Source organism: Heloderma suspectum, chromosome 16 (genome assembly GCF_057233095.1).
Source record: "Heloderma suspectum isolate Gila_16-S chromosome 16, 16-S_ref, whole genome shotgun sequence".
NCBI lineage: Eukaryota > Metazoa > Chordata > Lepidosauria > Squamata > Helodermatidae > Heloderma > Heloderma suspectum.
In genome coordinates, this window is record NC_139473.1 from 11337974 (window position 1) to 11365732 (window position 27759).

The 27759-nt window shown below is 50.1% G+C and overlaps 1 protein-coding gene across 1 annotated transcript in view; it reads right to left on the reverse strand.

The window, feature by feature from the left end:
• The window catches only part of CLUH (CLUH binding protein of NUMT mRNA), a 104814-nt gene extending 78512 nt beyond the window's left edge, over positions 1-26302 (reverse strand). The window contains exons 1-3 of the mRNA XM_084822676.1: positions 26288-26302; positions 23747-23928; positions 20606-20964 (exon numbers count right to left, since the gene is read on the reverse strand). Coding sequence (XP_084678802.1) covers positions 20606-20964; positions 23747-23928; positions 26288-26302 — 556 coding nt within the window. The remainder of the gene's footprint in view (positions 1-20605; positions 20965-23746; positions 23929-26287) is intronic.
• Positions 26303-27759: the final 1457 nt, after the last annotated feature.

Below are 27759 nucleotides of genomic sequence, written 5' to 3' on the forward strand. Positions count from 1 at the left end.
CTGTTTGAATGCTTTTCAGAAAAAAAACTTTTGAGATATTTATACAGCAGGTAATGTTAAGATTACCTGCTGTAATCTTTTGGTTTGGTTTACTAAATATGAGGCAGGCATACTAAAGCAGATCCAAATTTTATTCAGGGCACCAACAAGTTTTCCCGAAAAACCTACCTCACCAGTGACTTCCAATAAGGAATCCTGGGAAATGTAGTTTTGTGAAGGGAGTGGGAGTTCCCTCTTCATTGTGAATTAAGCTTAATTTGGGGGAGGTGGATGGAAGGCCGGATTGCCTAGCAAGCACTCTCCAAAGGACTCTTTGGGGAAAGCTTAGAACTGGGTTTGTGGGGAAAGAGTTCCAACCCTGCCCCAAATATGTAGCCCAAAGGGTTGTGCTGGCATGGTATGGCACCTTTCCTGAAGCTACAGACAGTGAAAAAAAGTGTTAATGGGGTGAGGTTGGAAGAGATGTCAATAGCTCACGGCTCAGTCCCTCAAGACATTTGGCCAGAGATACTAGTTTTAGAAACAAACAGAATGTTCCTTGTACTGTACAAATATTACAGATTTAAAATCTCGGCCTTATTCCGAGCTGGAAGCCCAGCTCATCCCTCACCATTTGGAAGTAGAAAAACCAGTGTTACTGGCCACTCCTGCTCACTGGGGTGGAGGGATAAGCAATCTGTTACTGGACCTTTTTTCTGGGCTGGTCAAAAACAGTCATCTTAATGCACAATTGTGTCCATTGCATTACAAGCATGCAATTTTTGAAAAAAATATAATTATACTCAGTCCATGCTAAATATTTAGAGAACATAAAGGCTTATGCTCCCACTAGATTATATAGAGTCACTGAAGAATTAAGCCATCCGTTAAGCTCCAAATGGGGGTCTGGGGGAAGGGAGACAATTATGATGGGGGGGGGCAGGCAGGCAAATCAGACAGACAGACATCAGGGTCTGCTCCAGCTGAACTGTTCTCCCCACAACCAACTACCAGCAACTGCCCCATGGGAAAGGATCCAGGTAACTTGTTATATGTCAGTTTAAAAAAATTTTTTTTTGATGTTGCTTATGCTGTGCTAAGGAAGCAACATTTGCGTCAAATTTTAGAGGGTTATTTGGGGAGGTATGACCAGGAGACTAATCTATCTACTTTGTGGACAAGGTAAGATAGCTAACTGCAAAGACTGCAAGTTCTCTTTCTACAGTAACTGGAGTTGGGGGAAATTCTTTAAAAAGACTGCTGTGCCTCATTAGGGGGATTCAGAACCTTAATTTTACGAGTGATTTTATATAATTTTATACAGGTTTGTGTCAATTTTACTCGTGTTACCTAGAGATTTAGAATTTAAAGTTTGTTCTATATGATCTGGGTTTTGTGTTAACGTTCTGTAAATACATTATCTTTGCACCGATACTTAGTATGTTGTGTTTGTTTTGAGATGGGCCAACGACCATACACAAATAAACAAATTTGATTTGATTTACTTGTAAGCTGCTCGGAAGGATTTGTATCCTGAAAGGCAGGATATAAATAACTGCAATAAATGAAGCATTGCCCATACTATACTATACTTTGGCCCAACCCAAATATTCCCTACAACAGGAATACTTAAAAAAAAAAGTCCCACCTGCTTCATGTGATGCAGTGACACCATCGTGGTGGGAGTGGGGGGGGGGGCTTGCTAATGAAGAGCGGGAGGGGCTATGCCTTTTGAAACTGCACATGCCCGCTTTGAAACTGCACATGCCCATCCTGCGAAGGGGGTTATGGAAATGCACCCTCCAGGCAGGGCCTCGCATTACTGGCCCCTTCCCTGGGGAAGGCAGCTCGGCAAAAATGGCTGGCTGGGAGAGAATCTTCAGCATCCCACCAAACTACAATTCCCAGAGTGCTTTGAAGGGGAAGCCATGACCGCAAAGGCGATATAGAACTGCAGTAAAGCTTGTAGTGTCATTTTCCCAACGTGCACCCGATGATCTTACCTGGATGCAAGCCTGAAATCTGGAGCGCATTTTTGGCAAGCCAGACGACCGTGTGTGCATTTGTGAATCTGTTTCCACGCCTGTTTGTGTTCTCCCCGTGTCAAGCACCAACGGGCCTGGGGGTGGAAAATCCCGATCCATACCAAACATAGAAATGCAGCAAGCTGTTGAAGGAGGGATGGCGTGTGGGGGAAAAGGGTTAATACTAGATCTGTGTGCAAATGGCCTCTCAAAATTCTCCAGACTATTTGTGGGCAGAGAAACTGGGGGGACCATTTCACCAAATTTCTCCTAGGGGAGGAGAAATTCTCTAACCGTTTCTCACAGATAGGGCTCACTACTGGCAGGGGTTGTAGCACAGCTTCTGTCTCTTTTCCTAAGCATTTTTGGTTTATTGCACTGCTTCTGCAAGTGGCAACAGCATCAAGTATGTTGAGGCTTCTGCTTTTCTGAGGCAGAATTCTGAATTTCTTTTGGTTTTTGAGCTTCCTTAATCCCTGCGAGGTGGCCGAGGGTGCTGTGTGTGTGTTTTCTCTCTGTGTTACGCATCTTTCCATGGCTTTGCAGCCTCCCAGGCCACCTGCCATTCCTGAACAGAGAAAGCCCCATGGGAAGAATTGCCTCACGATGTCTTCCCCACGATGGCTTTACCTGAAGTGTGGGAAGCCGAGGAGGCTAGAGGCTGCCGCAGAGATTACTGTAAAATGACAGACAGAATAATCATGCATACTCCATGGCCACCTCATAAGTAAAGTAAGGTCAAGAAACCCCAAGCCCAACCCATGAGAATTTCTCCGAAATTTCTCCTCCTCTGAATTGCTTTTCGAAAATAATTTATTTTCTATCTAATTGAATAAGAGCGGCCGAAAAGATGCGGGTGAAATGTTCGGCACAGCACTAGTTAATACCCTTCGCCTGCTACACGGATCCTGACCCGACTGAGGGTGCGCAGAAAGAGCTGATTTTAAGAACACTAAAAAAAAGTTGGAAGCCCCAATCGTGGATGCCATGTCTCATGCAGCCTTCAGCAGGAGCCACAATTTAGAGAACACATATTTTTTCCCCCACGAGTACATTGCCATACACTTCAGCATGCGTAGTTTACACTTTACCCTGCTAAACCAAGCCCTTTGCACGTAGAAGAGCGTCATCTGTGAAGCAAGTCTTGCGTACAAAGCTAGTAAAAAACACCCCAGGGATGTAGTTCACCAGGGTCCTATAATGTTCATGTCAGCCCATTAAGATTTTGCAATATATTTTCTGTTCTGTGCAAGCTGGAAGGAGAGGAGAGGTTCTACTTTCTCCTTAAAACTTTGATGGCTGCTCCCAAGTGACCTGAAAAGTTTGCCCATCCACAAGTTTCTTGGGGGGGAAAAAAGGCAGCAAGAAGAAAAATGTGGTTGGCATCAAGCCAAGGGGATGAAGTTACCGGAGGAAGTTCTGGGGACAGCCTCCAAGGCCATGTCTGACCATACAACTGGGTCAATAATTTATTTGCATGCAGCGATGTGAGCTTTCCAGGCAATTCTGGAATGAAACGTTTTCCAGTGCTCATAAATCATATTGGATTCCCATTTTGCTCATTTATGTTTATTTTGATAAGTGTGCAAAAAGTACACAAGGAGTTGTATACATGCTATATGAATCTCAAAAGGTTTTCCAACAGCCAGACGTAGTTGAATTAAAATATTTTATTAGGAAAAGTGAAAACGGATTTAAGAACACTTAAGGGGATTTAAATGTTACCAATGAATTCAAAGCATGACTTGAAATCTTAAGATCTCTACAAAGCAAGACTGCGCCATAACACACACTCTTCTTTGCATTGTTTACATTTTAAGAAAGAAAATGAACTGGAAAAACTCTTGATGTACGGGTTGTAGCTTGCCCAGAAAGTTGTGAAGGCGTTTGAGGCTTTAAGGGAACAACTGTCGTGTAATGGCGAAAATGTCAGCCTACGGCTGGGGAGACTCGGGCTGAAATCCCCACTCAGCCATGAAACTCACTGGATGACCTTGGAGGCTGTCACACTCTCTCAGTCTAACCTACCTCACAGGGCTGTTGTAAGGATCAATGGGAGGGGGTTAGAGGAAAAGCAATGTACACCACCCTGATCTCCTTGGAGGGAGAGGTTGTGTACACACATATGTGCGTCCACGGAAGAGTCATCTGAGAAGTTAGTTTTGCAATTGCCCCAAATTATTCCCCCATCCCACTCAGGCCTGCCTATTTTATCCAACTCAACTTGACACTGTCTAGGCTCTGGAGTGGGCAACCTGTGTCCCTAGTGCTGCATGCAGCCCTAGACCTAATTTCAAAAAGCCCTCTGTAAGCGATCACTTTAGATCTCTGGAAAGAGTAATCTGCCCCGCCGCAAACAGTCTGCCGACTGGGGAGAATGAGCAAGAGAGAAAGGGGGTGGCAGGGCGAGCGAGAGAGAGAAAGGGGGTGGCAGGGCAAGCGAGAGAGAGAAGTGGCAGGGCGAGCGAGAGAGAGAAAGGGGGTGACAGGGCGAGCACGAGCGAGAGAGAGAAAGGGGGTGGCAGGGTGAGCGAGAGTGAGAAAGGGGGTGGCAGGGCGAGCGAGAGAGAGAAGTGGCAGGGCGAGCGAGAGAGAGAGAGAAAGGGGGTGGCAGGGTGAGCGAGAGAGAGAAAGGGGGTGGCAGGGCGAGCGAGAGAGAGAAAGGGGTGGCAGGGCGAGCGCATGCGAGAGAGAGAAAGGGGGTGGCAGGGTGAGTGAGAGTGAGAAAGGGGGTGGCAGGGCGAGAGCGAGAGACAGGGTGGCAGGGCGAGAGAGAGAGAGTGAAAGGGGGTGGCAGGGCGAGAGAGAGAGCGAAAGGGGGTGGCAGGGCGAGAGAGAGAGCAAAAGGGGGTGGCAGGGCGAGAGAGCGAGCGAAAGGGGGTGGCAGGGCGAGAGAGCGAGCGAAAGGGGGTGGCAGGGCGAGAGAGAGAGCGAAAGGGGGTGGCAGGGCACGAGAGAGAGCGAAAGGGGGTGGCAGGGCGAGAGAGAAGGGGGTGGCAGGGTGAGAGCGAGCAAGAGCGAAAGGGGGTGGCAGGGCGAGAGCAGGTGGCCCTATCCACTTTTAGCTCCTCCTCCACCTCCACTGTTATGTGGCGCCCCCAACAGATTTCCTCGAGGGAACGCAGCCCTTGACACAAAAAATGTTCCCCACCCCACAATCTAGGTTCTTAGCTGGCAGGTACCAAAAGCTATTAGTAGCACCCAAGCTTGCCACAACAGCCAAACACCATATACCATACTCCCCACCCTCCAAATTGCCAGCAAAACCAAATTTCCTAAGTGGGCGAGTGCAGGCGGGCCAATCCTGACATACAGGTTATTATGTCTCCCAACCACCATTAAGAGCAGACATGCTCCTACAACGGTCCCTGCCAACGTAAACAAAAACCTCTGGCAAATTTTGGCTATTTTCCTTTAAGGCAGCCATACAGGCCCTGTTCTGAACAAGTAGAGACAGAGACAAGATAGCTGGAGCTCTTTCTGCACCACACAGCTGGGTCTGGCATTGCCATACGCAAAACCTGGAATGGACAAAACCTGCAGGAAGAACAGCCGCCCTTTATGTCCTCCATTTCGAAGGAGGTTTCTTCAGCCCTACCTTTCCTTCCAGCCCAGGTTTTCAGTCTCCTTCAGCCTGCCACACAGAAAATAAATACTTATTTACTACGTAAATAGCCAAAGTTCTCTGGGCAGTTCACAAACATTAAAGCCATAAAATACAACATGGTAAAAATAATTAAAAACCTGAAAAAGTTCAAAACCGAATAAAACCAAAGTAAAAACTAGAAGTAAAAGCCAGCAGCGGTATAAAGGTCTAAAAATATAACACTTTTAAAAACAAAACTGAAGGACTAAAAAGCCTAGGAAAAATAATTTTGTGGTGCCAAAAAGACCACAGAGCAGGGGGCCAGGTGAGCTTCTCTATGGAGGGCATTTCACAACCGGGCCGGGGGGAGGGGGGAGAGAACCCGGATGAGGGCTTCTGAAGATGACCTGCCAAGGTCTGAGCAGGTATAGACATCTTAATCAGGAAAATGAAGAGATGGGGAAGAACAAGCCCTGCTGAAAAAGAATCAGCACAGCTTCCGCCAAGGTCTCACTAACTTTTTAGAGTTCTTTGAGAGTGTCAAGAAACACATGGACAGGGATGATCTGGTAGACATTGTCAAAAGCCTTTTGGAAATCCAAGTAAGCAAAGTCCCTCACCAAAGACTCCTAGTCAAACATAGCAGTCATGGAATAAGGGGAGAGGTCTGCTTGCAGATCAGTAACTGGTTAAAGAACAGAAAGCAGTCTAGGAATAAATGGTAAATTCTCCCAATGGAGGGATGCAAAGAGTGGGGTCCCAGAGGAATCTGTATTGGGGCCAATGCTTTTCAACTTGTTCATAAATGATCTGGAGTTAGGAGTGAGCAGAGAAGTGGCCAAGACATGACAGAGGTGTATAAAGAGGTGTATAAAATTATGCATGATATAGAGAAAGTTCTTTCTCCTGCTCTCCAAATACTAGAACCCAATGGGGTCATCCCATGAAGCTGACTGGTGGGAGATTCAGGACAAATAAAAGGAAGGACAGCTTCACAAAGTGCAGAGTTAAACGATGGAACTTGCTACCACAAGATGTAGTGATGGCCACCTATTTGGATGGATTCAAAAGAGGGTTAGACAAACTCATGAAGGAGAAGGCTATCAATGGCTACTGGTCTTGATGGCTATGTGCTCCCTCCAGTACCAGAGGCAGTGAGCCTCTGTATACTAGTCGCTGGGGAACATGGGCAGGAGGGTGCTGCTGCACTCATGTCCTGCTTGTGGGTTTCCTGTGGACAGCTGGTTGGCCACCGTATGAACAGAATGTTGGACTAGATGGACCCTGGGTCTGATCCAGCAGGGCTCTTCTTATGCTCTTCGAAGTTGTTGCTGGCATCGTTGTTAATATTTATTTACAATATTTATATACTGCTCCATATTTAGAACAGATGTCTGAGTGGTGAACACAAAACATAAAACAGTAAGAGCATAAAAAGTTTAAAACAGCATGTTAAAACTACACTTGTTTAAAAACACAATGCCAACAAAAACTGTAGCTGGTCAGTTCAGGAATGCCTCCTGGAACAGTGCTGTTTTCAGGAGGCACCAGAAACAATGCAGTGTTGGTGCCTGCCTGGCCTCCAGGGGCGGGGAAATCCAAAGAAAGGGGGCCACCACACTAAAGGCTCTTCTCCTGGTGGACTCCAATCAGGCCATAGGCTTTAATATAGTACCATCTGTGTGCATGGCACTTTACGGAGGAGTTTACAGTCTAAAATTCAACACAGAGGACACAGAGAGGCAATATATGGTTGTTTCTATTATGTGCGGGGGAGGACACAGCTCAGCAACAGAGTACATGCTTTGCATACAGGAGGTCCCAGGTCTGACCCCTAACCATCTCAGTTAGCAGGACTGGGAAAACCTGAGAGTTGAAGAGATAATTCTCTGCTACAGTGATTTGGGGTGGAAAGTTTTCCTCTGCTGCTATAGTATCTGCTGCATTTGCATAACGCTTTCAAGGGTTCAATGCACTTCACAGGCATTATCCAGTTGCCATCCTTACAACCATGCTGTATTATCATACCCCATATTGCAGATGGGAAGACTGAGACACAGAGAGAACAAAGCATGGCTAAGACCACCTAGCGAGTTCATGGAGGAGACGAGATTTGAACTGGGAACTTCATCCACTACGCCGGACATGAGAATTTTTCTCTCATGTTCAGAAATGCATCGAACGGAGATGCTTCAATAACCCATCTCAATGGCACTGCACATGGTGTCAGGTTCAATCCTGCACATCTCAAATTTTATTTTATTTATTACATTTATATCCCACCTTTCTTCCATGGTGGAACTCAAGGTGGCTACATGGGGTTCCCAGGTGGTCTCCCCTCCAAGCCCTGACCAGATGCAAACCTGTTTAGCTTCAGCATGAGGGCTGCCTCATGTGCCTTCAGACTATGCCCCAGGACCAAATCAAATTAAAGCATTTCAGGTAGAAGGACTACCTTAGCCCAAGAGCTTAGAGCGCTGTTGCTGATCAGATTACAGATGCTATGTGGGCCAACCCCTAAAGCAAATTCATATGTTCGTGTCCGATGCTTCGAGGCAGACTGCATGATTATCAGTACTCTGCCCATGCTCAGAGACGCATGCTTTTCTCTACACCTTCCAGCGTTAACATGAAGGCCGGCTAACACCGAAAACTGTTTTGAGATTCCGGTATACGTGTAAGTGGTTGCGTACATGAGATTTTAAAAATATATATTTTTATTCTAAATTAAATATTTGAGGTGGTTGAAGTACGATCAGATCTATTTAACCAGCGTATTTAAGCCAAAGTTACACAGTGTTCATTTATTACTGCTGTAACCCTTCCTTCCTCCGAACCAGCATACATGGTTTTTCCTAGTCCTCTCCTATGTTATCCTCACAACAACCCTACGGGGTAGTTTGGGCCAGTCACTTTCTCTCAGATCAAGGTCACCCAGTGAGCTTCATGACTGAGTGGGGATCTAAACCAGAGCCTCACAAACTGTAGCCTGACACTAAACCTTACACCAGCAAATTAGGACCGGGGAAAGGAAAGTACATAGAAGGTCAATTATACGATTGCAACTTTTAGGCTGAAATCCCATGCCCACTTACCTGGAAGTAAGCCCCATAAAATCTAAAGGGACTTAGGTACGGGGAGACATGCACAGGACTGCACTGACAACTAGGTTAATTGTTTAAAAGCCTTCCCATCGAGACGCCATAAATAGAGACAGTGGGGTTGTAAAAATGGTTTTCATGTGTACCCTTTCGTATGTTCCAGGCCCTGGGACTGCAGAAGGGAGGGGAAGCATAGTTCAGCCTCTGCCATTGGCCAGGGAGCAAAAAAAAAAATACTGGGAGTTTGCACCTCCTGTCCCCTAAGAAGAAAGTCACAGCAACGGGGAGACAATCCATCAGGCAAAGAAGCAATTGCAGGAAGCTCACTTCTCCCCTCCCTGCCAGAAAGAACAACTCTGCTCCATTTGCCAGTTGCTCTAGGACTGCAAAGGGCACACTTCTGACCCTGTCCACCCACGGGGACTGCAAGGTGGTGCAAATTTGGGTTTTTTTGTATGACTACTCGTTGCGTTGAAGCTGCCTCAAGAATCTGGGAAATTTTCCCATGCAAATTTGCATGGGGAAATTTTCTGATGCTCTAGAGAGTGATCTAATTTAGCAGGTTGACTTGAATTTAGTAAACAAAGCTTTAAAAAGGACCTTTTCTTTAATTTTGTGTCCTGATACACCACAAGGCCTGAAATATTTGAAGGGGGAAATTAAAGCGCAACTCATGTGATTTAAACATTATATTATGCAGATCCTTTAATTGGAATACTTGCAAAAATCTAAAGACAATAGCATGTACTTGTCCTACGTTGCTTCAGGAAGAAAAAACCCCCAAGTACTGAAAACACTTGGCACACTAATAAAGAACTGTGCACGATACGCTTCCAATGTCTCATCTATTTTGAGAATTCAACTCTCTTAGATTCGGGGGGCAGTTTCAGTTTTGCTGTTGCTGTCTATTAGTGCCGTTTCAGTCTGAGACATAAATGCACTTCAGTGACATATGCATTCTTTCCCATACTTCCTAGGGTTAATCACCCCAAAAGCATACAGCACCGCTTTGAAACCGCCAAGCTGGTTTAATATCGCATTTGCAACTGGCATCCATTCATTCCGAATGAACTTATGAAATGGGCAAAACCTTCAGTGGAAAAATAAACCAGCGGGAACATTTCCACCCCACATCACGGACTGTAAGCCCCTGTGGGCAGGGACCCAGCCACACAAACACGCTGATGGTGCTGTATAAATAATAATTATCATCACCGCCATCCTTGAGACCAGGCAGCATGAAAGGTTCCTGCGGTTTGCTGAAGTTTGAAATTGCTGCTGCTGCCAATGAAAGCATGTAAAATCCGGGGGGGGGGGGGGTGTAACGCGCACCTGTCTCTTTAAATCTTCCCCTTGGGCAACCATCCATGTTGAGGCGGCTAAATTGCTGCCAATTGTGGGACCTTGGCAGCCACGTGCATGGGGGAGAGGGGAAGGACGGGGGAAGGCTTGAAGAGGGAGGGGAGGGAGAGGGAATCCCCCCCCCCCATGCCGATCACCCAAGGGCAAGAGAATCCCCTGGAACTGTTTCTTTATAACACACAGGAAGAGGGGTTTTTTTTAAAAGCCTCTTTAAAGCATCCAGAAATCAGGCTGTCTCTCTCTCCCCGTCCCAAGGAATAAAAAGGGACGTCAAAGCCGCCTCTGCCAACTTGGCGCCCCCCAGATGTGTCGCGCGGACTGCAACTCCCATCACACCCAGTACGCCGGCTGGGCGTGATGGGAGCGGCAGTCCGGGCGACACATCCAGAGGCTGCCTTAAAGGATCCTGTGATCTAGCGCCCGCCCACGCCGCTGGATTGGCTGTTCCGTGGCTGTACCCTGCTGAAGGTGACCTTGAGGGAGGTGGCGGAAAGGAGGGGGGAGCAGGGGCGGCGGCGAAACCCGGCAGCCGCGGGGCGCAGACGGCCTGCCGGAACCTTCTGCTCAGACCTCCCCCCCCACCCCCAACCAAATCTGGCACAGTCGGATCCCCAACATCAAAATCAGACCCAGGTGCAGATTTATCTACAGCCAATGCAATCTCTCCCCCATGAAGAAGCACAGGCTCTGATTTCTCCCCCTAGCCAGATTCCGACAGTCACAGGTCGTGCCCAGAGGCCTGCTATCCCTTAGTAGTTTTGGTGTGCAATTCCCCCTCCCTCCCCCCACACAAGCACGCACACAACCAACCTGTCGGATCTATACACACCCCGTCAGAAATCTTCTCGTGTTGTATGTTTGGGGGTTAATTGCAATGCACTTTGGCATAGAGCGCAATGTAAATTACTATTATTATTATTATTAATTTTATTATTTATTGCATTTATATCCCGCCTTTTTCCTCCCTAAGGAACTCAAGGCGGCGGGCATAATCCTCCCCCCTCCATTTTATTCTCACAACAACAACCCTGCGAAGTAGGCTGGGCTGAGAGAGTGTGACCGGCCCAAAGTCACCCAGTGAGCTTCCATGGCCGAGTGGGGGCTAGAACTGGATCTCCCAGCTCCCGGTCAACACTCCAGCCACTACGCTGGCTCTCTACATTACTACTGCTATGAATAATAATGGCTGGGTGGGGCACGCTGGGCGTTGTAGTCCAACACGACTGGAAGGCGCTAGAATGGGGAAGACTGCACATGGGTGATCATCCTTAGAACTCACTGGGACTCACTTCCCGAGTAAAATTGCAGAGGGTCGGGCTACAAGAGTTTTATTTCAGCCCGCCTCCTGCATGCGCTGACTCATGAGCAAGCCCTACAGAGCACAAGGTTGCTTTACTTCGAGGAAAGACACGCATAGGAACAATGGCGGAGTTTGAGAAGTCGCACCGGTGGGGCTGTGCAGGGCGCTGTATGAAGGCACAGCCCCTGTATCGGTATTCAGCAACGTGTGACTGTGGATGTTTTGGCCCACATCTCCCAGCAGCCCTTGCCAGAACAGCCAGTGGTGAGGAATGATAGGAGTTGTAGGATAAAACATCTGGAGGGCCACAGGGTGCCTAACCCGCCCCTAAATGGATGGATGGCAGGCAGTTCTAACAACAACATATAGGGTAGAATCCAACTTAGAGGACACCCATTGAAATGAATGGACTTCGGCTAGTCATGGCTAACTTAAGACCAATTCATCTCAATGGGTCTACTCTAGGTAGGACTTCAGTTGGATTCTACCCACATGTACCAACTATTTATACCAGGAGCACACCCTATGTTTTGGTTACCTGCTAAATTGTCCCGTTTACCGGGGGGGGGGGGGGATATAAGTGATACCTCTATGGGAGCGAGGAACCATAGCTCATTGACAATGGCTTGCACAGTACATGGTGTCTAAGCGTTCCTGTATGCCGTAGCTCAGTGGCAGAATTAATTAAATGTCTTAATCGCCCATCTGGCCAGTCACCCGGCCACTCTGGGCGATGTACAGCAGTACAAACAGTGTAAAACAGTAAAAGTAAACATTAAACCATCGTATTTCTGAAAATATCCTAGCCCACTCCAAATGCCTGCCCGAACAACCAAGTTTTCAATGCGTGGCGGAAGCTCATTAAAGATGGACCAATAGCCTTACCCACTACAGGGCAGCTTCTTATGTTCTTATTTAAACCAGCCCTTTATTTGGAACCATAAGGACTGGAAGCTTACTTTATCTTGAGGGAAAGAGCCGTAGTTCAGCACCAGGGCATGCATGTGCTTTGCATGCAGGAGGCCCCAAGAGCAGCATCCGCATCTCCAAGTAGGGACGGGAAAGACCTTGGAGAAGAGCTGCCAGTCAGAGCAGGCAGTACTAGGGTAAATGGACATATTTACCTATTATGTATTCTTCGGGGTACTGTGAGTTAGTTATGGTTTTTGAACCTTGGCAGCTCCTGTGCAATTGGGAGCAGCAACAGCGGGAGGGGTTTTCACTAGGCCTTCACTTCTGCGTGTGCTGAATAAAGAACAGTTGTGTCTGAGGCCTGCTGGTTCTTGCAGTTGTTTCTATTACCTATACAGCAGTCCGATCTGGCAGAAAGCAGTTTCCCATGTCCCTATAGGTACACAAGTGTGCACACTCTGTGTTCCAGCTTAGGGGTGGAAACTCTGAGTGGAAGGCGGATATGCCTAGACCGTAGACTAGCACACACTGGTCCATGTAGCCCGATATTGCCTGCTCAGACTGCAAATAGACCTCCCGTGCGGCAGGCTGGCCGGCCTTTTCCATCAGCTGCTACTTGACCCTTTCTACCGGAGATGCCGGGGATTGGACCCGGGATGTTCAGCATGCAAAGCAAGGGCTCTACCACTAAGCTATGGACCCTCTAAATACTAAAGCACCCTGGGGAATGGCCAATGAGATCACATTATGCCAGTACCTTTCCAGCTGCACTGGCTGCCGGTCCATGTCCAGGCCAGATTCAAAGTGCTGGTATTAATGATCAAAGCCCCAAAGGGCTTGGGGCCAGGTTATCTGAAGTATCGCCTCCTCCCATATGTGCCTGCCTGGACCCTAAGACCATCTTCTGGGGTCCTTCTCTGTGAGCCCCTGCCAAGGGAAGTGAGGCTACCAGGAAGAGGGCCTTTTCTGCTGTGGCACCCGGGCTGTGGAATGAGCTCCCTAGAGAGGTTCACCAGGCACCTACATTGTACTCCTTTGGGAGCTAACTGAAGACCTATTTTCCCAGCATTTTTAGCACTCTAGCCTTTTAGCTCTGCTATTTTAACCTGTATTTTAAATCTCTGCATTGCTGCTAGGTTTTATTCTGGTCGTACTTTTATACTGTAGTTTTAAGCTTTCATATTTTATATTGTTTTATGCTGTGCTTTGTGGTTTTAATTTCTCTGAACTGCCCAGAGAGCTTCGGCTATTGGGTGGTATAAAGATAGATAGATAGAGAGACAGACAGACAGACAGAATAGTAGGGTTGGAAGGGGCCTATAAGACCATCGAGTCCAACCCCCTGCTCAGTGCAGGAATCCAAGTCAAACCATCCCTGACAGATGGCTGTCCAGCCTCATCTTGAATGCCTCCAGTGTGGGAGAGCCCACCACCTCCCTAGGGAATTGGTGCCATTGTCGTACTGCTCTAACAGTCAGGAAGTTTTTCCTGATGTTCAGCCGGAATCTAGCCTCCTATAATTTGAGCCCGTTATTCCATGTCCTGCACTCTGGGAAGATTGAGAAGAGATCCTGGCCTTCCTCTCTGTGACAACCTTTCAAGTACTTGAAGAGCGCTATCGTACCTCCCTTCTCCACGCTAAACATGCCCATTTCTTTCAGTCTCTCCTCACAGGGCTTTGTTTCCAGTCCCTATAAATGTACTGTGCAAATGATAGGTAAAGAGGAGTGTTGAAAGTATACTCAGAGGTGCCTATTTTTCCATCTGTGAAATGTTGGCAGAGAAAACCGAGTCACATCAGTTCATTCCCATGGTGAGCAAAGACACAGAGTCAACACTGGTCCATCTAGGTCAGTATTGTCTCCACTGATTGGCAGCAGTTCTCTAAGGCAGGGCTGAGAAACCCGGCGCCCTCCAGATGTTTTGGCATGGCCGATGGTCAGGGATTATGGGAACTGTGATCCAAAACATCTGGAGGCAATGGGTTGCCTAGCTCTGCTCTGAAGTTTCAGACAGGGCTGTTCCCACGCTGGAATCGAAAGCAAGTGTGCTACTGCTGAGGGCGCGTGACACACACGATGTTCACAAGGTGGGAGTTACCACAAGTTATATGGAAAGATGAGATTCATTCTATAAATGATATGCTGCAGGGAAAAAAGGGGGAGGGTCTGTCTTCCACCTCTAAAAGGGGTGGCTAGGTGTTACAAGGCAAGGCATCAACACTGCTGCTTGCTGGAGATCAGCCAGAGCACTCCATAAACAAGATCTGAAGACTCTGCATCAGGGGTGGTCAACCTGTGACCCTCAATGGTCTTCTTTCAGAAGCCCTCTGCAAGTGATCAGCTCAGACCTTTGGAAAGAGCAATCTGTCCTTCCCCCAGAAGCACGCTGGTCAAACAGAAAGAGAGGAGGGGGCGGCAGGCCGAGAGAGAGAAAGAGAGGAGGGGGCGGCAGGCCAAGAGAGAGAAAGAGAGGAGGGGGCGGCAGGCCGAGAGAGAGAAAGAGAGGAGGGGGTGGCAGGCCGAGAGAGAGAAAGAGAGGAGGGGGCGGCAGGCCGAGAGAAAGAGAGGAGGGGGTGGCAGGCCGAGAGAGAGAAAGAGAGGAGGGGGTGGCAGGCCGAGAGAGAGAAAGAGAGGAGGGGGTGGCAGGCCGAGAGAGAGAAAGAGAGGAGGGGGTGGCAGGCCGAGAGAGAGAGAGAGAAGGGGGTGGCAGGAAGAGAGAAAGGGGTGGCCCCACTTACTGACAGATTACCCTTGAGGGAGTATGGCCCTCATCAGAAAAAAAAAGTTTCCTCATTCCTACACTCAATTGATTCCCTATTTTCTAGTACAACTTGGTTCCATTTGGATGTTTTGGGCTACAACTCCCAGCATTCCTGACCACTGGATATGCTAGCTGGGGCTGATGGGAACTGACATCCAAAACATATGGAGGGCACCAAGTTTGGAAAAGGCTGATTTGATTTTTTTTTTTTAAGTTACACAGAGAGCAGGATAAAGGCTAAAAAAAAAAAATGAAAATGAAAAATGCTTCCTCCCCCAGTAACTTAAGCCAAGGAGTAGCCATTTAAATAAGCAATTGTAGTACATCGGCTCTTTTTCAGCAGCTACTTGAAATCAACCACGATATTAAAACATGTAGCACCCATAGCAAAACAGTGGTAAAGCAAGACGGATACTCAAGCGTGTGAGGAGTTGCAGCAACAGATCTGGCGACCAAGAATAAAACTGCTACCATCTTAAAAGGAGTATTAAGCCCACACAATAAAGAATGGAATTTACTGTTTCAAATACAGTAAAATTTAAATGGCTTTAAAAAAAATCCCTCTCCTAATTACTTGGTTTTTTTTTACTTCAGGCACTCGGGGCTCAATCCTATGCATGTTTAGACAGAAAAAAGTCCTACAACTCCATGCTGGCTGGGGAATGCTGGGAGTTGTAGGCCTTTTCTCTGTCTAAACATGCATAGGATTGCGCCCTTAAAAGTGTGCCATTAAATCAAGGCAGGGCAGAATTTGGAGAAGCAGCCAAAATGGAAGTATACATTTATAACCTGCTATGGAACAAAGGATAGAGGAAAGGGAGTGGATCTTCAACACGCAAGAAAAGGGAATTTCAAGTCTCGCTTCACCTCCAAAAAGTTATAGTAGCCAACAACTGCCGAAAAGCCACGGCATCTCTTCGGAGGTATTGCTCCTTAAACCTGTGTCCACAGCTTAGGTAGATTGCGACCTGCAATCTAATTTTAAAAGCCCATTTGCAAGCAATCAGTTCAGACCCTTGGCAAAAGCAAACTGTCTCTCCCCGGCAACTTTCTGGGCAGGGGGGAAGGAGTGTGTGTGTGTGTGTGGGGGGGGGGGTCACTTTTGGCTCTCTGCTGTTTCTAGCCCTGACAGATTACCCCTGAGTGAATGCAAGCCTTCACAGACGCGCTCGCAGAGCAATGTAGAAAAAAATAGCACTCTACACATGTTCAGGGGTGCTTCTGTTTATCATCAGGACACATGTGCCAGAATTAAACTCTGGCACAAATTAAGCACTGCACGCTAGAGGCAAACGCGAAATATATAAGCCTACACCCCGCCCCGCTCAGCGCCAACTTTATTAGGGAAAAAGGGAGGGAGAGCTGGGTGCTGATTTAAATTCTGGCAGCTGCAACAGGGCTACGCCTTCTCAGCATCCTCCCCTTCCTTCCAAGCTCCCAGGATCACAACAGCAAAAAACCATCAAGACCCCACATTTGTGGAGCTCCACACTCCGAGATAACAGAAATGAGGATTAGTTGGTGACGGGGTAACAGCAAGCCATTTAAGCATGTCAGGGTGGGTGGGTTATATTCCTCCCCTCCAAATATGGCTGAAAGGAATTCCAATCCTTTTTAGTAACGAACCAGAAAGGGCGGCTGCTGTTCCAGATTAATAGCGCACAACAGCGCATTCTTGTATGTTACAAGAGAGAAAGAGAAAGAGAGAGAGAGAGAGAGAGAGAGAGAGAAAGAAAGAAAAAGAAATCCAGAGGCTATAATGTCCACTCCAGCTTTACACAGGAGTAATTACCATCAGCAGAGCGCACCTGCCTTAGGATCAACCCCCCCTCTCCTAACCGCCCCCCCCAAATTAACCTTCAGAGCTCAGACCCTCAACCAAGCTGCCTTAAAGCTAGCAATTAGAACTTTCTTGTTCTGCCAGGCCTTTGACCAGCTAAAACAACAACAACAAAATCCCTCTGGTAAATGGATTAGTTATTTGCTCCACTTACAAAAAAAACCCTTTTTCTTTGTATGATTGTTGTGTCATCGGCCACCTTGGGGGTGCTTTCAAGGGCCAAAGAAGGGGCGTAAGCAACTGTATAAACAAACTCACGGCACCTCAACCACATTTCCCCCCATGCGCTCTGGCAGGGGCCTCAGTCAGTTTCCCTAAGCCCCCACACCGAATAAATAAATGGGATTCCAGTCATCAGCTTCCTCCACCCCAAACTTGTGATCTTCTCCAAGTATGCTAACCGCACCAAAACGTTTTAGCCAGTTTGATTTGTCTGTACACCAGAAGGGGGACAAAACCTCCACGAGGGAGGCTGACAAGGACCCCTGAAACCTACTCGCGACCCTGGTCCTTTTATTATCATCCAGAAAAGGCCGGGAGATCTACAGAAAGGAGGACATGCGCTAACATCCCCCACCTCCTTTCTTATCCTAGGTTCAAATTCCAAAGGCAGTTTAAAGGAGACCCGCGTCGCCCTCCAAATGTTGTGCAATCTCATCTGCCTTCCCAGGTAGGTATCGCCAACGACGGAAAGACTCTCGTCGTTCAGTGCGTACAGCCCTGTTTTCTGCTCCCGTAGCCGGATAGGGAAATCACAGGAAACCCACCTATCCAGAAGCAAGGAAAGGGGGTTTCCGCTGCACAACCATTTCGCTTGACCTTTTGACAAAAACTCGGTTTTTATCCACTTCCCCATCAGGGAAGGGTTTGTGCCAATTAAGGTACCATGTGCAAGAGGCACTGGAAGTATATGCCACTGAATACCAGCTTCCTGGGGCATTTGGGCAGAGGAGGGAATGGTGCCTCTATGTCCAAAGACATTTGGCTGGCCACTGTGGGAACCACGATGCTGCGGTAGATGGAACTTTGGTCCGTGGTGAGACATCAGTTCCTCTATTTCTGGACAGGAAAGGTCAGGGGTCAGGCCCTCACATGTTTAAGGGGTAACCATATGAACAGAGAAAAAGACACGGAGGTGGGAGATGGTGGAGAACAGCCAAGTTTGGGGGGGGCCACGAGAAACGGCAATAGGACACACACACGCATATCCAAAGTAGGACACCCCGAAAAGGGTCATTTCTCCACCTCCTCAGAGATAGATGTTGAAGCAAAGGGGCGACGGCCCGACGGGGCATCAGGGAAGAAATGGATTGGCCAAGAGTTCTGGATCTCAAGGAACGGTGTCACCTTAAAAGGGGCATCTGGTTATGGTCTGTCTTAGAATCACAGAATAGTAGGGTTGGAAGGGGCCTACAAGGCCATCGAGTCCAACCCCCTGCTCAGTGCAGGAACCCAAGTCAGAATTACGACAACTTCCACGGTGGGGAGCTGAATTATTCAAAATCCCTGGAGCTTCTAAATAGGTACCTAAATAGTAGAGGGGTGTGTGTGTGTGTGTGTGTGTGTGTGTAAGCAAGCACGTGCGTGTGCAGGAAATATCAAGAGGCACCCATCATTTATGACGGCTATCTAGATTTTGCTACACATGCAGAGTTAGAGGCATTATCTCTAAATGAAGCGTTTCTAAGGGAACAGAAGGAGAGGATTCCCAATGAGGTATTTTAATCGGACGAGGAAGGTCCTATACCTCAGGCCAACTTCTCACTGAAGTGAGATACACCAGCGCCTGGCACGTACAGTATCAGACCACGGCATGGGGGTGGGGGTGGAGTGGGAGGCTCAAAGGATGGAAAACTCACACACAAGAATTGTAGTCCCTGCACGCAGAAAATTAGCATGTTAAGGAAAAAGGAGAGACGAGCACTCTGACACACTTGATTTCTATGTGGAGGGATTTTTTATTTTTTTTTAAATGGTGCAGCATTCAGCCATACAGATGTTCAGCCCAGGCACAGGTCAGCCACCTCCACAAAGACTAGGCCTTAACAAGAGAGAGTCCCAGGGAGAAGCTGTTTATGAAGAAGGTTATGCAGGGGTCACAACTCCAAAGCCGTGACCCCTGGACGCCAGGAGGGAGGTGGGGGAAAGAGACAAAACTGGGCCAAGGCTGTTACTCTCCAGCCTACAAGGATGTGTACTGCCAAATACAGAAGGGGGTGGGTCACAGTTACTCTCTCTTCTCCTCAAGTATGGATCCATCCCAGGAGTGGGAAATCATGCAAGAATTATTCTCCATCAATGTGGATATGACACTAAGGCTGCTAGTCCTCAAGATGGCCAAGATATACGCACAGCTATATCAAGGTCAGCATTACCACCATATCCACACAAATACGGGGGGGGGGGGGGGAGAAAGGAAAGGCTTCCCCAGATGGGTTACGGATGCCAAAGATTAACCCACCTTAAAAGTACAACGTTGGGGGGGGGGGCATTCATTTCAAATGCCCATGGACAGACAGCACCAAGGTGGCCTACTGGAAAAGATAGCTACTTCCACACGCGGGGTGGAGTAAGAGAAGACGGATCTGGGAAGATCTTGAAGACTGGCACTCGAGGCCTCTCTCTTTGGAATATGTGCCCTCGCAGCCGGCGCTCTTATGGTTGCAAGCTCCAGTGAGTTCTATCCGACTTACTCTTGAGTAATCCTGCTTAGGACCGAAACACTTAGTAAACACGCCGCATGGAAGGCTAGCGTGTGTATGAGCATGTGGGGGGGGGGTCACACGTGCACGTGGGATCATTCACTGCAGTGACGACAGCAGGGTCACGTCCAAGGAGAAACAACCCCCCTCCCACCACCTCCTTTGACTTCCTGTTTCAGCGGTTGTGCATTGCAGCCAAGCCACTCCGAACGCATGGCACATGCATGCAGGCGCGGATGAATAAGACGACGGGGGGAGTTATTCGGGGGTATCTACCCCCAGGTGGGCAAGGGGAGGAGAACGAGGGGCACGACCCCGACCCCAGAGCGTACGCATGACAGCCAAGGCTCCCTCCTCACCTGCTCTGTTGCGCAAACCCAGTGCCAGGCACATCGACTCGGGAGCAGATCCTACCCGCTCCTACACCACACGCCCCGCGGCACCAGAGGTCTGCGGCCGCACGGCGCGCCCCTGTGTGCCACACATGAGGCCGAGAACCCCAAAAAGCACAAACGGGGTTGTGACTTCCCTTTTGTCGTCGTTGCTGCTGTTTTTGCACGTTACACACCGCCCTGAGGACGCCGGCTTGAGAAGCGGCGTGCAAAGAATGAGAACAAGCACAGGGGGAACAACCAAGGTTATTCCAGGGTAGCTACCTCCAACAGGCCCGGAGAGGGGGCCAGGAGCCAGCACTACCCCACACGCAGGGAAGGCGAGGCAGCCGCGGCGAGGGCGGCTCCATCGAGGGCAGCGCTGCCCCACCCCGCATCTACCCCGCATCTACCCTCGCCTCACCCCGCATCTACCCCGAAGCCTCCCACGGGGCTGCCTGGCGGTCCCCCGCGCTACCAAAAGGGCCCGCTGAGCGCGCTGGCCGGGAAGCCCAGAGAGGCGCGCAGCGCGAAACGGAAGGGGGGAGGGAGGTTGTTCCGGGGTAACTACCTCGCATGGGAGGGGGGAGGAGAGGGGCGGGGGTCGCCGCCGCGGGGGGCAGCGGAGGCGGCCCGGGGGCGGGGGAAGCCGCGGCCTCACCCACCTGCACCGCTCCGCGCCTGCGGCTCCCTGCTGGGCGGCTGCTGCGCCGCCGCGCCCGCCGGAGGCGCCTCGTCCGCCTGGAGGACCATGGCCGGCCGGCCGCCCCGCCGCGCCGCGCCGGTGCCTGTGCCTGCGCCGCCGGCCTCGCTGCGCTGCCGCTGGAAGGACACGGCCGGGCCGGGGCCGGAGCCGGAGCCGCCCACGTGCTGCGTCCCTCGGCGGCGCCCGACCTGACACGCCGCCCGCGCAGGCAGCGCCGCCCCCGCTCGCCGCGCCGCCCAGGCCCCGCCCAGGCCCCGCCCGCCGGCCGACGGCGGCGCGGCGGGGACAAAAAGGGAGGGGCGGCGCGGAGGGAAGCGCCTTAAAGGGGCGGCAGCGGGGAGGCGGGGAGGGGAGGAGAGGAGAAAGAAGGAAGGAAGGGGGAAGGAGAAAGGAAGGAAGGGGGAAGGAGAAAGGAAGGAAGGGGGAGGAAGGAAGGGGGAAGGAAGAAAGAAAGAAGAAAAGGAAGGAAGGGGGAAGAAAGAAAGAAAGAAAGAAAGAAGAAAAGGAAGGAAGGAAGGAAGGAAGGAAGGAAGAGGGGGAGGAAGGAAGGGGGAAGGAAGGAAGGAAGGAAGGAAGAGGGGGAGGAAGGAAGGGGGAAGGAAGGAAGGGGGAAGGAAGAAAGGAAGGGGGAAGGAAGGAAGGGGGAAGGAAGAAAGGAAGGGGGAAGGAAGAAAGAAAGAAAGAAGAAAAGGAAGGAAGGGGGAAGGAAGAAGGAAGGAAGGAAGGAAGGAAGAGGGGGAGGAAGGAAGGGGGAAGGAAGGAAGGAAGGAAGGAAGAAAGAAGAAAAGGAAGGAAGGGGGAAGAAGGAAGGAAGGAAGAGGGGGAGGAAGGAAGGGGGAAGGAAGGAAGGAAGGAAGGAAGGTAGAAAGAAAGAAAGAAGAAAAGGAAGGAAGGGGGAAGAAGGAAGGAAGGAAGGAAGGAAGGGGGGGAGGAAGGAAGGGGGAAGGAAGGAAGAGGGGGAGGAAGGAAGGGGGGAGGAAGGAAGGAAGGAAGAAAGAAGAAAAGGAAGGAAGGGGGAAGGAAGAAAGAAAGAAGAAAAGGAAGGAAGGGGGAAGAAGGAAGGAAGGAAGGAAGAGGGGGAGGAAGGAAGGGGGAAGGAAGGAAGGAAGGTAGAAAGAAAGAAAGAAGAAAAGGAAGGAAGGGGGAAGAAGGAAGGAAGGAAGGAAGGAAGGAAGAGGGGGAGGAAGGAAGGGGGAAGGAAGGAAGAGGGGGAGGAAGGAAGGAAGGAAGGGGGAAGGAAGGAAGGAAGGAAGAAAGAAGAAAAGGAAGGAAGGGGGAAGGAAGAAAGAAAGAAGAAAAGGAAGGAAGGGGGAAGAAGGAAGGAAGGAAGGAAGAGGGGGAGGAAGGAAGGGGGAAGGAAGGAAGGAAGGTAGAAAGAAAGAAAGAAGAAAAGGAAGGAAGGGGGAAGAAGGAAGGAAGGAAGGAAGAGGGGGAGGAAGGAAGGGGGAAGGAAGGAAGGAAGGAAGAAAGAAGAAAAGGAAGGAAGGGGGAAGGAAGAAAGAAAGAAAGAAGAAAAGGAAGGAAGGGGGAAGGAGAAAGGAAGGAAGGAAGGGGGAAGAAGGAAGGAAGAAAGGGAGGGAGGGAGGAGAAGGAAGGAAGGAGGGGAAGGAAGAAAGAGAAGAAAAGGAAGGAAGGGGGAAGGAGAAAGGAAGGAAGGAAGGGGGGAGGAAGGAAGGGGGAAGAAGGAAGGAAGAGAAAGAAGGAAGGAAGGAAGGAAGGTGGAAGGAAGAAGGAAGGAAGGAAGGAAGGAAGAAAGAAAGAAAGAAAGAGAAGAAAAGGAAGGAAGGGGGAAGGAGAAAGGAAGGAAGGAAGGGGGGAGGAAGGAAGGAAGGGGGAAGAAAGAAGGAAGGAAGGAAGAAGGAAGGAAGAAAGAAAGAAAGAAAGAAAGAGAAGAAAAGGAAGGAAGGGGGAAGGAGAAAGGAAGGAAGGAAGGGGGGAGGAAGGAAGGAAGGGGGAAGAAGGAAGGAAGAAAGGGAGGGAGGGAGGGAGGAGAAGGAAGGAAGGAGGGGAAGGAAGGAAGGGAGGGGGAAGGAAGGAAGGGGGAAAGGAAGGGGGAAGAAGGAAGGAAGGCAGAGAAAGAAGGAAGGGGGAAAGAAGGGGGAAGGAAGAAGGAAGGGAAGAAAGAAAGAAAGAAGAAAAGGAAGGAAGGGGAAGGAGGAAGGAAGGAAGAGGGGAAGGAAGGAGGAAGGAAGAGAAGGAAGGAAGGGGGAAGGAAGGAAGGAAGGAAGGAAGGAAGGAGAAAAGGAAGGAAGGGGGAAGGACAAAGGAAGGAAGGAAGGAAGGAAGAAGGGAAGGAAGGGAGGAAGGAAGGGGGAAGGAAGGAAGGAAGGAAGGAAGGAAGGAAGGAAGGAAGGAAGGAAATGGAAGGATGGAAGGAAGGAAGAGGGAAGGAAGAAGGAATGGAAGGAAGGAATTAAGAGGGGAAGGAGGAAGGAAAGAAAGAGGGAAATGAAGAAAGGGGAAGGAAGAGGGAAAGGAAGAAGGAAGGAAGAAGGAAGGGGGAAGGAAGAGGGAAGGAAAGAAAAAAGGAAGGAAGGAAGGAAAGTGTGGGGAAGTAAGAAGAAAGGAAAGAAAGACACAGAAAAAAAGAAAGAAAGGAAAGGGGAGAAAGGAAGAAAGAAAGAAGAAGGGAAGAAGAAAGGAAAGAGGCGAAAGAAAAATAAGAAGTGTGGGGGAGGAAGAAGAAAAGAAAGGGGAGAAAGGAAGAGAGGAAGGGTGGGAGGGAGGGAAAGAAGAGTCAGAGGCAGGCTAAGAAGCCAGTTGGTGTGGTGCAGTGGTTAGAATGTGGGGCTAGGAAATGAGGAAATCCTCACTGGGATGTGAAAGTTACTGGGTGACCTTGGGCCAGTGGGCCGGAGGAGAGGGTGTATGGCCATCTGAGGAATCCCGGAGGGCTGGATTTGGCCTGAGGTTCAACATCCCTGATCTGCAGTCACTTGCGGATCAGTCAGTGACTGCACAGTCACTGTGCAGAGACAGCAGAAGGGAGACTAAACACTATTCCAAACCATGTCAGCTCCAGATTTGGGGCGGGGGTGGGGAGGTTTGGGAAGATGGCTTCTGTGGGCCCCATTCTCTGAGTGGGCCCAATCCACATAACCATCCAGAGAGCGCACACAAGGCAAGTGGAGGATGCCACTCGGTCTCTTCGCTGTTGTCACTGCATGCTCGGAGTGGCTGGGAGAAGAGGCAGTGACATTGAGGAGGGGGGCACAGCCGGTCTAGGAGACTCTGGGGATTGGCAGCAGGCTCCCTGCAGAGCTGTGGGACTTCCGAGTCCACCTGCACAGAATGGGGCTGTGTCCAGTCAGGTCAAACCTAGAAACGAATCCCTACTTTGCAGCTGCCTTGGAGATGGCATCCATTTGTAAATTCGATGTTCTCAGACGCGGGCTCAGCAGGGACTGGGAGTGGCTCACTCATAGCAGAAAGTAATCGTCCCTCTCCAGGTGTTTATTATGTACACTATCCATAAGAACATAAGAGCCATCCTGGATCAGACCAAGGGTCCATCTAGCCCAGCATTCTGTTCACACAGTGGCCAACCAGCTGTCCACCGGGAACCCACAAGCAGGGCATGAGCACAAACAGCACCCTCCTGCCCATGTTCCCCAGCAGCTGGTGTGCATAGGCATACTGCCTCTGATACTGGAGGTAGCATTTAGCCATCAGGACCGGTGGCCATTGATAGCCTTCTCCTCCAGGAATTTCTCTAACCCCCTTTTAAAGCCATCCAAATTGGTGGCCATCTCTGTGTCTTGTGGAAGTGAGTTCCATAGTTTAACTTTGCGCTGTGTGAAGAAGCCCTTCCTTTGATCTGTCCTGAATCTCCCACCAATCAGCTTCATGGGATGACCCCGGGTTCTAGTATTTTGAGAGAGGGAGAAAAATGTCTCCCTATCCACGTTCTCCACACCACGCATAATTCTGTACACCTCCATCATGTCCCCCTGACCCTCCTTTCCTCCAAGCTAAACAATCCCAGCTTTTGTAACTTTGCCTCATAGGGGAGATGCTCCAGCCCCTGGATCACTTTAGTTAGCCTTTCCTGCACTTCTTCCAGCTCTGCAATATCTCTTTTAGGCGTGGTGACCAGAACTGGACACAGTATTCCAAGTGTGGTCTCGCCATAGACTTGTATAAAGGCAGTATGATATTGGCAGTTTTATTCCCAGTTCCTCAATTCTCAATCCATCCTGTTTCGCCACTTGTTCGCTAGTTGGGCGCTCTCGGCACCCATTCGGATTGGATCTGTTGCTCTATTGAATGGATCTTGTTTTCCTTTCTGCTCTGTGGAGTCATGTGGCATGCCCTTCTCTTACATCACTGGGTCTTCTGAATAATAACACACACACCCCTTCTATTTGTACTTGTGTGCATGTTGCACACGTGCGTATATTGATACAGAAACATGAATAGCTACAGGATATTTTTATTCTGCCTTTTGAGCATAAGGTCCCCCAAGTAGCTTATGAAATGTGGGATCCTGGAGTTGGGGGAGCCTTGTAGCCTCTCTAGGCCAACCTTCCCCAACCTGGGGCCCTCCAGATGTTTTGGACTACAACTGCCACCATTCCTGGACATTGGCCCTATCGCCTAGGGCTGATGGGACCTGAAGTCCAGAACATCTGGAAAGCATCGTGTTGGGGAAGTACGATCTAGTCTAACTTCCTCACACTCCCCGGCACTCGATACAGGAATTCCAGAGCGAAAGCCTCCCCATCGGATGGCACGTTTTAATCGAAACTTTACAAACAAAAGTGACCAAAAAAAGAGATCACAAAAATCCACAGCCCTCATAAACAGGGTGGATCAAAATCCCTTGATCAGGTGCTGTGCCGTTAAAAGCCTGCGAAGAATGAACCCGGCGCGCAAAGAACCAACTACGAATGCAGCTTAGTTGGGTGGGAGAGAGGGAAAGAGTAGCAAAGAGTATCAGTTTTACCCTTACTGCTCCATGAAGAGGTAACCCAAAGGACTCAAGCCCTTTGGTGTCACCCCTTCGGGCCGGTGTCAAGAGTAGGCATGTTTGGGCACCTGCCAAGGGCCCGCTCCCCAGCAGGGGCCCACAGCCAATGCCTCCTTGCTCTCTGCCTCTCATAGAATCATAGAATAGTAGGGTTGGAAAGGGCCTATAAGGCCATCAAGTCCAACCAGAGAGCCAGCGTGGCGTAGTGGCGAGAGTGCTGGACAGGGAGCTGGGAGATCTGGGTTCTAGTCCCCACTCAGCCACGGAAGCTCACTGGGTGACTTTGGGCCAGTCACAGACTCTCAGCCCAACCCACCTCACAGGGTGGTGGTTGTGAGGAGAAAATGGAGAGGAGGAGGAGAATGGAGGCTGCTTTGGGTTCCTTGCAAGAAAAAAAAGGCGGGATATAAATGCAATAAATAAATAAACCCCCAGCTCTCTGTCAAGCAAATGAAGAGAAGGAGAAGAAAGAGCAGCGGGGACAGTGGTGCTAAGAAGGTAGACTCACGGCAGGAGGGGGGCCTTTGAGGGGGCCTTGCCCGAGGCTGTCCAAACCCTGGATCCACTGCTGGATTTAATGGCCTTGTGCACCCAATCCCCTTTTTAGATTGACCCTCTTCCGACGCGAAGGGGGAGAGGGTAGTTAGGGTAACCACACTGTGGGATAGTTACCACAAACCACGCCATGTTCTCCTGCCATACGGTCATGGAACCACAGTCCGCAGCGTAGTCCCACTAACCCCCCTTGCTCCGCTAACCACGGGAGTCCTCTGGGCCGCTCCACCACACATCCCAGTGGCCTGTGCAGCGGAAATGGCTGCAGGCAGCCATCACTGAGCCAGCGCGGCAGCCCCGACCTCCCCATTGGTCTGCAGCGCCGGGTTCCATCCATGCCTCTGGGACAGGCAACCAGGAGCGGGCTTGCAGTCTACCACACCCACCCCATCCCAGTTCCCCAGAAGCCACAACTTTGTTGCCACTCTGGAGGCTGGCCGTGGTCTTGCCAGTGTGGCTACCTGACGGCCTCTCTTGCGCCCCACTGGGAAAGGGACGGGGGAGATGGTGGAAGGGAGCCGGCTAGGCAGCATGCATGGGGTGGCAGTGTCCTGTTCCTTCGTCCTCCCCCTTCGCAATCAACTCACTCCAGGAAACCAGGCTTCAGGCTCACTATTAGTAAACAGCTAGCTTCCTTACAAATGCAGAGTCTAGGAAACTCTCAACAGCTAATCTACACATCTGCGGATATCAATAGAGGAGCCGAAGTGGAAGTTAGAAAAGCTGCCAGCAGTCTAGGCGAGAACTTCACGGCCAGGCTTGCTTCTCAGGGATGCCCCTCCCGTAGGGTGGCTCCCTCCTACGTTGGCTTCCATGAGTGGCCAACCTGGCGAAGCGCCTGAGCCCTGCCCCTAACTTTTCCTGCTTCGCTCTGCGACGGACCCTAGCGTCCCTCAAGTCACACCCCTCGCTGCCCTCCTCCTCCAAAACCTGGGTTCTCATGGGGGAGCCATTCAGGCTGCGCCATCTGTGTGCCAAGGTCTTGGGAAGAAGGCCTTGCCATATCTGAGCTCTCTAGGGAGGGAGCCTCCCCCTGTTCCGGCTGTTCCCAATCTGAATCTGAGCTGCCAGACCTCTCCACAAGCTCAGATTCATTCCTGGCACTGGCCGTGGCCTTGGTGGTGTGGCTACCTGACTGCCTTTGTTGTGCCCCACTGGGAAAGGGACAGGGGAGAGGGTGGAAGGGAGTAAGCTAGGCGGCATGCATGGGGTGGTAGTCTGGCAACAGTTGGCAGGACTGGCGGCACCATTTTCAGCCGCTCTTACCGTGAAGCTCTATGGGATAACGATGGAGGCCTGACAGACAACACAGGAAGCCACAGAAGGGAATGCTAACCTTACTGCAGCATGTGGTTAGTGAGCGTGGATACACTGTGGTCATGTAGCCACTGTGGTCAGGGAAAATGCCCACCCCATGACACGCTCAGCCATCACAGTTAGTTCACAATGCTTAACCATCATGGTTTAGCGTTACGTGTGAAAGGGGACGCTGTCGGTTACTTCAATTACTTCAACATGTGGCAAGCTAGCCCTGCTGCATTGGGGCCCATCATTTTGTCGCCACATATCCAGGGAGTTCTTGTCAGTGG